Below are 12,678 nucleotides of genomic sequence, written 5' to 3'. Positions count from 1 at the left end.
TGCCTCCTCACCCTCTCAGTAAAGAATTTCTTCCTTATATCCAATCTAAACTTCCGTCATACTGCACTACTTCTAATAATTCAGCTTAGTCTGTACTTATTTTAGTTATTAACTTTCAGTATTGTAGAAGCTGGCTTGTTTGTTTCTTTCTCAAGTGCATTAGCTTTTTCTAGACTGTATTTGCACACCTAATCAGACAGGTGAAGTTGCCTGCTTGTGAAATTTTGGTTTTCCGTACATTTTCTGGTTAACAGTATGCATGTGTTTCCTAAATGGTTCTCTGGAAGCCTGGCTCATACTAAGATACCTTCAGTATCTGCTTTGTGAGAGATAAATGTAATTTGCTGCAGGTGAGTTAGCAGGCTTTCTTTTCCATTTTTTTTTTTTTTTTTCCCCCCCCCCCTCCATAGGGGTTTAAAAAATGGGAGAAATCTATTTTAAGACATGTAATGACTTGAATCAGTTCTGGACAAGAGTTTTGTGAGTTTATAAAAACATTTTAGAGAGAGTAGCCCAAGCTGTCGCTTAGCAGTTTTCAATTGCTGAGAATTTTCTGTCATTGGTTCTCTTTGAACTAGTCCAGTCTTACTGAAAGGCTGCACTCTAGAAATTTATGCAGCTCTGCGAGATTTGTATTGCCAAATAGGTAAGACCGCTTTACTGCTGAACCACCTATCTCTTGCTGAGAAAGAGGCAACCCAGAAGTATCATCTAGCTCTGTGGCATTTGCGTATTTTCAAAACAGAACTGAAGGGGAGAAATAATTTGTTTCTCCATCTGTGACAGTATGAAATGGGTTTCCACTGCAGGTCCCATCTTTAATTTTTCTTAAAAGCTGTACATTTTGCATGTAGGTGCAGGACTAACATAATCCATAATTAAATAATCTAATTATTTCCTCCTATGTTTTCCAAAAGGAGTGGCTTTCAAAAGGGCACGGAGAATACAGAGAAATCCCAAGCGAGAGAGACTTTTTCCAAGAAGTCAAAGAAAGTAAAAACGTGGTGTGCCATTTCTATAGAGATACAACATTCAGGTATAGTAAATACGCTGTATTTACTGACATTTATAGTAAATAAGCTGTGCTCAAGAAACCTTTTGTTTATAGGTGTCTACAGAAACAGACATGTTCTTTTGTTCTTTCAAATTCCACAAATAAATAGGTATTTTTAAAATAATCAGATTCCTTCATTTTCCAGTTCTCATTCCCTTCTCAAGACTTTTGATTTTTAATTTTTTTTCCCATTCCAGTTAATCTTTACATGGTTTGACAACAATTAATACTCTTAAATAGATGACTAGAATATAAATGTATAACTTCTTTGACTGTATTTGAGAGAGCGCTGTGTTTCATTGTTTAATTTGAGGGAGCCATGTCTCTGAACATAGTGATTATATGGTAGCAACATTTCAAAAAATTGCTTTGGTGGTTCTGGACAGTTCTGACAAGCAAATATAAAAATATAATAAAAAAATTTGTCTAGACATTGTCAGAGTTTAACCTTTTACTTTGAGAGGATGTGGATACCAATTGCAGCTTAGCTGCTTTCCCTTTTTGCTTGTGCCCTTGTGATTATGTCACGCTTCTAGGGTATGAGATGCCTAGACCTGAGAATATGTCCTGACTCAGAAGTGGAATCTAAAATAAGATCTCCCACTTCCATGGAAGAATGTCGGAAGTTCTGGGTTGTAGGCTGTTCCTCAGTGGATCTGTCTTGGTGTCTTCTGTTAAAATGCAGTTGCAAAGTAAGAGTAGTTTGTTGAAGGAAGAGCCAGTTGTCCTTGTTTTGATGTTGGTTAGTTGTGCTACCCCACACCCAAGGTATTATGTTCTCTCTAGCTTATAGAATGTATATAAACTGAAACAGCATCAATGTGAGAAATTGAAAGAGATCAAAGCTGCATTATGTCAAAGTGAGGCATCTGTATCCTACGTTTTCTAAGTTAAGCATCGAAGCTTCAGAAATATGTGAAGCAGTTGTATCTGGCTAGCTTTTTCTCAGAGAAGTTGAAAGACTATCTGAAGATAAAGTAGATTAGAACAGGTTTGAGTTGTTTGTTTTCTAGTTTCTTGAATCAACAAAGTCTTATACACTCAGCGGAAAGAACTTTAGAGAAAGTTCTTTGTAAAATGTGTCATGCTGACAACTAGCTTGAAGTTAGTGTGTCAGGTTTTACCAGCTGCACTATCAAATTGTCTTCATCCTTGCCCACTCCAGCTTTTTGATCTGCTCGGCTCTCCTCTGGAGTTGAAGGACAGTCACATCACAGAGTTCATGCAGCTAAATCAAACCATTTAAAGAAGACAGTCCAGAAAGTTGAGGTTGCAGGTGACAAGTCTACAGATCTCTGCCATCTGACAAGTATTTTGAGCAGTTCATGTTACTGTCCCTTAGCTGAGAATAATTGTATGCTCATTCCTATTCCATTGCAATAGAAAAGCAAACTATTTTTGCCTGTAGCACTACTGAAGCAGACTGTGCAAATTGCTTATTTTTATTTTCCTGTACAGTGAGTTACCACATCTCAGTTGTGGGGGTGGTGACTGAAAAACACCAAAATGCTACAGCATGTTGAGAGCACTTTTCTGGCAATGTGAAGTTTCCTGTAGAGGGATTCTTCCAGCTGACAAGCTGTGAGCTAGAGCAGGAGTCAGAGGGAAACTTCATCAATAAATGCGGGCCTCAAGAAACGAGAGAGGCCTTCAGATGTATGTGGGAGTAAGTAGGAAGGAATTAGAGAAATGAATGGTGTAATTGCGCAATAAAGGTGCTCCAGTCTGTTACTCTAGTAGTCATCAAATCCAGCTACCTTTGAAACACAGTTTCTCTTTAAACTAAATTCTTAATTACAAAGGTCATATCTGAGGAGTTAATGTGATAGAATTAGTTCTTCACTGTTTAAACTTTCTCTAAAATGCTTATTCTTTAGCTTATTGAGTCTTACAGTTTTATGTGTTTTGGGTTTTTTTTCACAGGTGCCAAATAATGGACAGACATTTGACTCTGTTGGCAAAAAAGCACATTGAGACAAAATTTGTGAAATTAAATGCTGAAAAGTCTCCTTTCTTGTGTGAGAGACTGCGCATCAAAGTACTTCCCACTCTTGCACTGGTAAAAGATGGAAAAACACAAGACTATGTTGTGGGTTTCACTGATCTTGGTAACACTGATGACTTCACTACAGAGACCTTAGAATGGAGATTAGGCTGTGCAGATGTAATTAATTACAGGTAATTAACTGGGTTGTGATTGTTTTATTTTCAGATCCAGTGTAAGGAGAAGGTGCTTGCAAACAGGAGGATCTGGAATAGTTTGTAACTTTGATACGTTGTATACAACTGACATTAGGCTGAGAAAGTTGGGGCTGTTCAGCCTGGAGAAGAGAAGGCTGCGTGGAGCAGCCTTCCAGTATCTGAAGGGGGGCTATAGGGATGCTGGAGAGGGACTCTTCATTAGGGACTGTAGTGATAAGACAAGGGGTAACAGGTTAAAACTTAAACAGGAGAAGTTTAGATTGGATATAAGGAAGAAATTCTTTACTGTAAGGGTGGTGAGGCACTGGAATGGGTTGCCCATGGAAGTTGTGTATGCTCCATCCCTGTCAGTGTTCAAAGCCATATTGGACAGAGCCTTGGCTGGCATGGTTTAGTGGGAGGTGCCCCTGCCCATGGCAGGGGGGTTGGAACTAGATGATCTTAAGGTCCTTTCCAACCCTGACTATTCTATGATTCTGTGACACACAAGAGTTTAATCCAGTTGTTTAATCTCTGTACTTTGGCAAGGGAAAGAAGTATCTCCTTGTCTGAGTACTGAGACATTGTAATGAGCATTGTATTGTCCTTTCTGTACAGTAACAAAAATAAACCCAGTTCTTGGCCCTGAGGTGTACGAAGTAGCTATGGTGCTTTGATGTGGCCTTTCAGAGTCATTTATCTCATGGAATCCTCTCTAAATCAGCTACAGAATCTTATGTGTCACACTTGCAATGCAGTAAAGTTTGAGCTTTTTTAATCCATCAGAAAACGTAGTAAGTTATCCTTAAACTGCATCCTAGCCCATACTGCATACATGAGTATGAATTCTGGTTTCACATGAACAGTACAGGAAGTGAAAGTAAGCTGCAGAAGTGCAAGTAAATCATTTGTGTAGCACTACAATATAATTATCAGAAATCCCACATTTAAGACTACAGGATAGAAGGTAGTAGTAGATAACTCTTACCACAATAGCCTAACTTTACAGGAGAATAATTTACCAGAACTTTCTGCTTTGCTTTCCACTGTGGCTAAAACATCATCTTTATCTTTTTAAGTTAATTTTGCTCTTTTGTTTTGAATGTGTCTTGGGGGGGGCATTATAATACATTTAAAATAATCTGAATTTATTTCAGTCTCTGATTTCCAAATTTTTGGAAGAAGTATTGTATCTTAAAGTCAAAGAAACTGCTGTTATTTTAGTAGCTGTTGGAACTTCAGATAAAATGACTGAAATAGAAATCTGTAATTCAGAACAAGTGGTAACAAGTTCAGAAATGAGCAAATACACAGAGGAGTCAAAGACATTTTGGATATGTATATTCTGGACAGCAACAGCCTTTTATAGGAAAAGTCCGTGGAGTTGTACCAGGCTGGACCTGTGTATTCCACTCTTGGAGCTCATTGTGGAGCGGGGAAGTTTTGTTCTTTGTTCATTTTGCCAGATCCTGAGTTTGGTACCCTGGCTTTGCAAAATGAACCACAACATCTACACAGCCCAGGAGATTTGTTGGAAGCATTCATTTGCGTACAAGTATTGTATTTCCGCACTCTGATTGTAATGTCCCATGCTCTGGAGCTCCTGAAAGGAGATAGTCCTCCTCAGAGCCTAGAAACAGTCCTTTTCTTTCAACCTGTGGGATAGGTAGATGGTAAAAAGATATATTATATTTAGGGAAAGGAAAAAAAGAAGCCACCAACAAACTGTTGATTAAATCAGGATTCATATGGTGTATTGGCTTATTACTGCCATGCGATTAGCTGGCAATCAGTGAACTGTTGATTCAGGATCAGTATCAGCAAAATGTTATTTGCAAAATGTTAATACTTACACATTTCTAAACATCCTTCCATAGCTATTTCCATACGATTCTAATTGCTCACTTACTGATAATTAGATGCAAACCCCTCATGGATGGTGTGAGTGAAAGCATGCACACCCTTTTCCAAGCAAGGGGAGGGCATTCCCCTCCTTGTGCACCCCTCCTGTAGGAGATGTGGGTGCTCCAGCTTTATGCAAATGCCTGCTGTTCCAAACAAACCATGGACGTGCACACTGGTGAGGGAACCCTACAAGGTCTTGCATTCACGCTATGAATCCTTCCATAGTCTGCTAGCTGGAGTGCAGTATCCAGTGGAGAAGCTGCTCTGTCTGGCTAGGAATGTAAAAAGCGACTTCTGGCAGTACAGAACCCAGTTTATATGTTTCTACTCCAAAGTCCCTGTTACAAAATTTTAGCTGCTTCTGTACTTCTGGCTTCTCATTTGTGTTGAAACGTCTCTCTGATTCCCTGGTTACTGCCTAATCAGTTAGGTGGGAAAAGACTTTAAAGGTCATCAAGTCCAACCATTACCCCAGGACTGCTAAGTCCACCATAAGCCATGTCACTAAGGGCCTTCTTGTAGTCTGGCAGATGGATGTCTTTAGTTTGCAGCAAAAGCCCTTTCACATAGGTTTTTTTCTTTCTTATTTTTTTTTTTTTCCTCTAGATCCCCACTCACAGTTACTGTTTATGTGCCACTCCTGTCTTAAGTACAGTTACCCAGGCCATTTTGTCCAGGATGTGCTATGCCAGCAACACAACAATGCTGCTTAAGCTGGCTGTAGGGAGTAGGGGTTGTGTTCTCTTACAATATTTTTCTGAAGAAACAGGTAATAAGAGCTGCTACTTACTCTCTGCATGAATATGGCTTTAATCAACATGTCTTACTCTTTTTTTTCTCTAGTGGTAACTTGATGGACCCACCTTTTCAAAGTCAAAAGAAATTTGGAACAAGCTTTACAAAGTTGGATAAGAAGACCGTAAGAGGAAAGAAATATGATTCAGATTCTGATGATGACTAGAATGGCAGCTATATGTATTTATAAATCATCTTTTGTTTATGCTTGGTACATTTCTAAGAATGTTTTTTATACAGCTTACTGCTTTTCATTACATCTGCACATAATGCTCATTTTTCTATACAGTTTTATACAACTGAGTCATAGCAGAAAAAAGCTTAACTATTTTATTTTTCCTCTCTTGGAAGTCATTTGTAATTAAAAAATCTGAGTCCTTCTAATTAAATACCATGGCAAGTGATGAACTTTGTCTTACTTATAAGTTTCTGAAGTGTTTTGAAGTAACTGTTAGAAACAACTGTACCAAGTCACACCAAAGGTCTCTCTGGCCTGGCATTCAGTCTCAGTGGCAGATGCACAACGAAGAATGAAAACGGAGTGAGGAGATAATGCTTTCCCAGAATATACTTGAAGCAGTCTGTGGTGCAGGGAACTCCACATCTGAGAGCATTTGCTGGTTAAAATCAAGGAAAAAAAATCTCTTTAAATCCTCATAGTATCCTAGCATCCATATCATATGGCAAGGAGTCCACAGTTTAACTGCTGTATGAAGAACTACTTTTTATTGCCTTTCTTGAATCTGACAGTTCAAGGGCTTTTTTTTTTTTTTTTATGTGCTGATTTTTTTCATCAAAGGAGATAATAGACACTTCTACAAAAGATTTTTCCCTATCAGATCCTCTCCAGTTGTCTTTTAATATCTATTATTACCTATCAGTAAAGCACTACAAAGTGATCAGTAAAGGAATTACTCATTTTAACAAATGATTGCTTATCTTATGGTGCCATATCATGATAGTAAATAACTAAACTACGTAGCACTGTAAGTTGTAAAAACAGTCGTAACCTCTGTGAATTCTGAAATAGATGATCAAGAGAAATGCCCTTTTACCATCTATATATGCTGCATGTTAAAGCTGATACAGCGGGTAATAGCACATAGCAACAAGCATATTGAAAATAGCCTTGTTCACGGGTTTGTATAATTCTGTGGTTGTGAATGTGTGGATTTTATAGCAGGTGCTTTGTACAAGAGAGTAGAATAGAGAAAAGTGCTTGGGAGAAACCTTGATCTGTTAAGTTTAGCTATAGAGCCGTATACTGTGTACTGTTCTTCAGTAATGGACAGAGTTTTCAAGGGAGGCTTTCCTTGGAGCACAATGCAAAATTTCTGGCTAGGTGAAGAGTTGATGAGCATTCTTTTCATTTTCAAAAAAAAAAAAACAAAAGTAAAGTAGTTTGCTTTGTCCTGAAGGACCCTTCTGAGGTGATACTTTGAATCCAGTTGGTCCAAAAAGCAGTGAAGTGGGTCTAGTCGGTCTTGCTACCTTGTAGTGGAGAACACTTGTGGTTGGGCCAGCCCAGCAATATATCTCTGTAAGTAAGTTTAAAAAATTATATTTTATTTCTGTTCATGTACATTGAAATAAAATTATTTTAATTCTAATGCTGACTTTTGCATCCTTTCAGATAGGTGGTCTAAGTGCTGCAGGGTATTTTTTTTTTTTCTTTACATAAGGTCCATCAGAAAGTTACATGTGCTTTTTCTGGATTCCTAGCAAACTGCATACAATTCTAAGATTACAATGTCATGCTGAGAAGACAACCAGCTTAAGATGTACACAGCTGCTTGTTAATCTACTAAAAGCATAAAGTAGGTTTTCTTTGCGTTGATCTTTTTAATGCGCAAACTCTCTAAATGCACTAGAAAGGGCTTAATTTTTTTTTCTTAATCCAGTTGCATGAAATCTCATTTAGGAAACCAATGTTTCAGCAGTATTTTGAAGAGTGCCTTAGCAGGACTCATCTCTGAGTCCTAATTATGTTGAACAGGTTGTGGCAATATAAAATCATGTCTAATGTAGTTGAGTGCCATGTGGAAACATGTGGGCTTGTCAGGATTCTAGCATGGTGCATTATTAGAGATTATTCAATTCCATGTGTCAATAGCCCCATTACAAATTAGATGTAAATCCTAGTCAGAGTCTGTGGTTTCATGTCACTTCAGCTGCTGCTATTTTTTCTAGGTTAATCTTCCTTCCTAGGACCTCTTCTTCATCTGGATTGTAATACAGCAAGACACACTCCAGTGCTGATATAAGGAGTTTGCAGGAATGCATGGTTTAGGGAAACTTGAGACTCTTTGTACTAATAAGTTTAATTTCTCCATTCTTGATCTGCATATTACTTTGAGATGAACAATCCAAATCCAAGAATTTTATTTGTGCAGAAACTTAGAAATTCATTGAGGACTGGAAAATCCTTGTGATTTAAGTAGCGAGGAGCATATTATTCTATGGTAAAGCTCAGTGATTTTGCTGTGCAGATTAAATAATGGAGTGTCCATGATAGTAAGACCTGGGTCTGCAAGCTAGAAGTGTGAACAGTACTGAGAACACTCAAGCAAATGTCAGCTGTACAGACCTGAAAAGCACAAAACTTGTCAACAGCGATCTAGTAGCAGTATGGCTGGTAGATGAGAAGATGACAGTAAGGTTCAATACCTAGAAAGGATGCAAGTTGCATGGGATTGCTTATAGCAAATAAATTGTATATCTAAGGACGTGACTAAATAAGGTTCCTGAGTCTAGAGTAATCACAAAATGGTACGTGGTCTGGCATGTGTTAGCCATGAAAGGGTATTGTACAATAAAGAGATGAGAAATGTTCACGTATAGCTTTTTAAGTTGTGGGGCTTATGTATGAACTCAGCATGTAACTTTAGTAATGATTAGTGCTTAAGTCTGTATGTGATGCTCGCATGAAGTAGTCATTAAAGAAATGCATGCAGACAATAGTAACCAAACAAGATCTGCATTGTTCAGCTCTTTGTTAATGCTAGATTATTGACTGGGCACACTTTGATCACTGATTGATCCCACGATATGGTTGTGATGGTCTGCTCACAAAATCTAGCTGGAAGTTAAGTGCTGAGTTGAGCTTTGGGATTTGGAAAGTGTGAAGAGGTCTGTTCCCTGAAAGAGGTAGGATGAGAAATAAATCTGGAGAGGGCAACTGAGCAGCTGCTCAGTGCTGGAGTGCCTGCTGCTGTCATTAGTGGTCATTGAAGGAGGCTGACCCACAAGATGGATTGATGCCTTCCAGTACTTGTTTCCAAGTAATCCACACTGTGTTATTTCCCATCTAGAAATTATAAAAGGAGTATTTTTCAATATATATTTATAGAAAATTCAGGCTTTGAGCAGTACAGTTTCTAAAGCAAGCATTTTGTCTTCCACATGAAAGTAAAACCAGCATCCTCAGCCCAATGTGAGTGATCCTGTCACTTTGTCTCTCGCATACATGCGCACAAAACCAGGCATAAGCTGGTGCATTAATAATACAGCTATTGAACTCATTACATATTCAATAGCTGTGTATTCCACTTTTAAAGGGAAAACTCTGTCAGTAGTGGATGAATCTGTCTGTCTCTTTAGAGCAGCTGTATATGACAGTTCAGGAGTGAGGGCTATGCCCTGGAATTTAAAAAAAGCCTCTCTAGGAATCAGAAGTGAAGAGTACGTGAAGTTACAGTAGAATATTTTAGAACTGTTCTGAGGGTAATGTTGCCCCCAAGGATAAATAGATAGATAGGTTCCTCCCCATTACTGCTCTGAAGGTCTACTCTGATCTTCTGTTCTTCGATCATGCTTTAGAGCTTTCAGTGTTAAGCGTGTCTAATACAATCATGGTGAGCCAAGACATTCCAGTCTCACAGATGTTTCTGGTTAGCCATTCCCCTACAGAGCACTATTCTGTATTGTATGCTACAAAAGGGAACATGTGCCTCCTGTAGCAATTTAAGCTAACACATTAAATTGGCTAAAGTAGTACGTAAGAGACCAGATCGTCACCACAAAATACTCTTGTTTAAATTTGGTGGATTAATTTTAAGTGCGTGTACACTGAGTGATATTTTATGCTTGTTGATGGAAAGGGAGTAAGGAAAACTAACTTCTAGAGATGCCATGAGGTGCATATTCTAAGGTTATATGTTTTTTGGATTAGCTATTGCAGCCATGGCTTTAGCTGCCTAAAAACCACCACTGATCCAGGAGCTATGAACCACTGTGAGCTCAGTGTTGCATCCATGTTGATATACTTTGCCTTTTTGAACACCTGGTCAGGAATCACCTGTCTGGTGGTATGATTTCAACATGTGACCTCTACGAAAAAGGTTTAAAAATTAACTTATCTGCTTCAGAAACTGCAACCTCCAGTAACCATTGGCTTTTCCTAAGATGACATTATATGAAAATCATGTGATTGTAATACACAAGCCACATTAATTCCTTTCCTGATCTTCTTCCTCCTTGCTAATTGTTTCTTTTGTTAGCGTGCTGCCCTAGAAAGAGCTCTGAAATTGTTTCCTGTTTGGTTTCTAAATTGTTGACAATCTTCAGTGCTTTGTATCATGAATTCCAGGCACATAGAAAAGATTCTTTAATAGTTATCACAGAATGGTTTGGGTTGGAAGGGACCTTAAAGCTCATCCGGTTCCAACCCCCTGCCATGGGCAGAGATACCTTCCACCAAAGCAGGTTGCTCCAAGCCCCGTCCAACCTGGCCTTGAGCACTGCCAGGGATGGGGCAGCCACAGCTTCTCTGGGCAACCTGTGCCAGTGCCTCATCACCCTCACAGTAAAGAACTTCTTCTTAATATCTAGTCTGAACCCTCTGTCAGTTTAAAGCCATTCCCCCTTGTCCTGTCACTACATGCCCTTGTAAAAAGTCCCTCTCTGGATTTCTTGTAGGCCCCCTTTAAGTACTGGAAGCTGCTCTAAGGTCTCCTCAGAGCCTTCTCTTCTCCAGGCTGAAAAAGCCCAACTCTCTCAGCCTGTCTCCATAGAAGAGGTGCTTCCCTATGGGTGCCTCAGAGCTGGATGCAGTACTCCAGGTGGGGTCTTACGAAAGCGGAGTAGAGGGGCAGGATCACCTCCTTCGACCTGCTGGTCACGCTCCTTTTGATGCAGCCCAGGATACGGTTGGCTTTCTGGGCTGTGAGCGCACACTGAAGCTGGCTCATGTTCATCTTCTCATCGACCAACACCCCCAAGTCCTTCTTAGGACTGCTCTCAACTCATCCTCCACCCAGCCTGTTGTTGTGCTTGGGATTGCCCCGACGCAGGTGCAGGACCCTCTCCTGGCTCAAACTTCAAATGACTTGCTTTAGGTGATAGATCTATCTTTAAGCTGGGTTGTGAACTGAAGTCTCATATGATTCAGTCCAGTGACCTCTTTGTTAGAACACATTTCCTAGAGTAAAATTCAAAGTCTCATTTTAGAGAACAGAGGAAAATACTCAGCTATATGAAAATATTCAGCTTTCAGAAGTGTGTTCACTTCTGAACACAGTGAAACCTGAGAGCCTCACGTCTTGCAAGCTTGAAGACCTTTGGTATCACTACTTACCAGTGTACTAGATGCAGAAAAGAAAATCTTTGGAAATGTAATTACTGAACTGGCTGTATCCCTTTAAAAGTTGAGAAAGACAACTCTAGAGGGTTTGTTTGAGATGATGCTACAGATGCATCTTTAACTGGCCAGTTAGTGGTAGGCATGCAACGTGCGTCAGCTGTCACGGGCAGCTTCCCTATAAAACAATTAAAAAGTCTGTGAATGCCTGGTGTTACCTATAATTAGACCATAGACAAAAGGAAGAGCCTGAGAAATGCATCTGCCTGATAATATTATGAAACTGGAGTTGAAACTCACAACAGAGACAGTAATTAGTATGGGTATTGTTCCAGGTAATTTTAGATAGTATTCTCACCACCCAGTAAAATGTGATGCTGTAACCTGCAACCTGAAGGAGAACAGCATGTGCAATACGTAATGCTTTTCAAAATGATGATCCATTCTCCTTGCATCTCCATTAAGTAGGATATAAAAAAACCCTCTCACCCTGGCAGATCCCTTGGTATGAGGAAAAAAATAGTGTCCCTGCCCATGGCAGGGGGTTGGAACTGGATGAGCTTTAATGTCCCTTCCAACCCAAGCTCTTCTGTGATTCTATGATTCTGTGAGTAGCAAAGAACTGGTGGTATTGAGCCTTGGTGTGCTTTATGTCACAGGGATGCTCCTGTCTCTGTTACGTAAAACAAGTGGGAAACACTATTCTGTCAGGTAGCAGTTTTGTCCACTCTGCGCACCCTTTAGCTCAGTGCAACCAATAGCATCATCAAAAGACCATGGGGAAACCATGTCTGTGGTCACTGATGTGGTCACTGACTGGGGCTTATTGCCAGTATAGCCCTGTGAATACCAGGAAGCCTTCCTGCTTCTTAAGATGATGCACATACCATTTGATAAGTGATCGCCTCCTCTTTCCTTGACTTTCCATCTCCTCCCTCCCAATCACATGCTGTGATGACCAAGATCCAGCACAAGGGGAGTATGTACTGGCATTCTTTATGTTTAAAGATTACACAACAGGAAAAGGAGTTTAAAATTATAGGGTTGTTGTTTGTTGTGTTTTGTTGGGTTTTTTTAATTATAACATTTGTGTCCTTTTTCTTTAATAGTAACTTAATAACATCATATTTCTATGGCTTTCATATATTTTCCTTACCACCAAGCA

General features: G+C 39.4%; 1 protein-coding gene across 16 annotated transcripts in view; it reads left to right on the top strand.

Moving 5' to 3' along the window:
* TXNDC9 (thioredoxin domain containing 9) overlaps window positions 1–12,678 on the top strand; it is a 28,363-nt gene that overhangs the window by 3,750 nt on the left and 11,935 nt on the right. For 14 of the 16 annotated variants that reach the window (XR_013956392.1, XR_013956393.1, XR_013956394.1 and 11 more), the window contains exon 2: window positions 5,984–7,475. Coding sequence is in view for 2 of the 16 variants with exons in the window: in XM_080612796.1 (XP_080468922.1) it covers window positions 918–1,036; window positions 2,978–3,232; window positions 5,984–6,101 (492 nt within the window). In the remaining 14 variants the exon portion in view is untranslated. Of the gene's footprint in view, window positions 1–917; window positions 1,037–2,977; window positions 3,233–5,983; window positions 7,546–12,678 lie in introns of those variants that run through there. The other 2 variants (XM_080612796.1, XM_080612800.1) reach the window with 1 other exon arrangement.

Source organism: Psittacula echo (assembly GCF_963264785.1).
Source record: "Psittacula echo genome assembly, chromosome: 3".
NCBI lineage: Eukaryota > Metazoa > Chordata > Aves > Psittaciformes > Psittacidae > Psittacula > Psittacula echo.
Note: the sequence above shows the minus strand (reverse complement) of the source record. Positions and strands in the feature narration are given on the sequence as shown.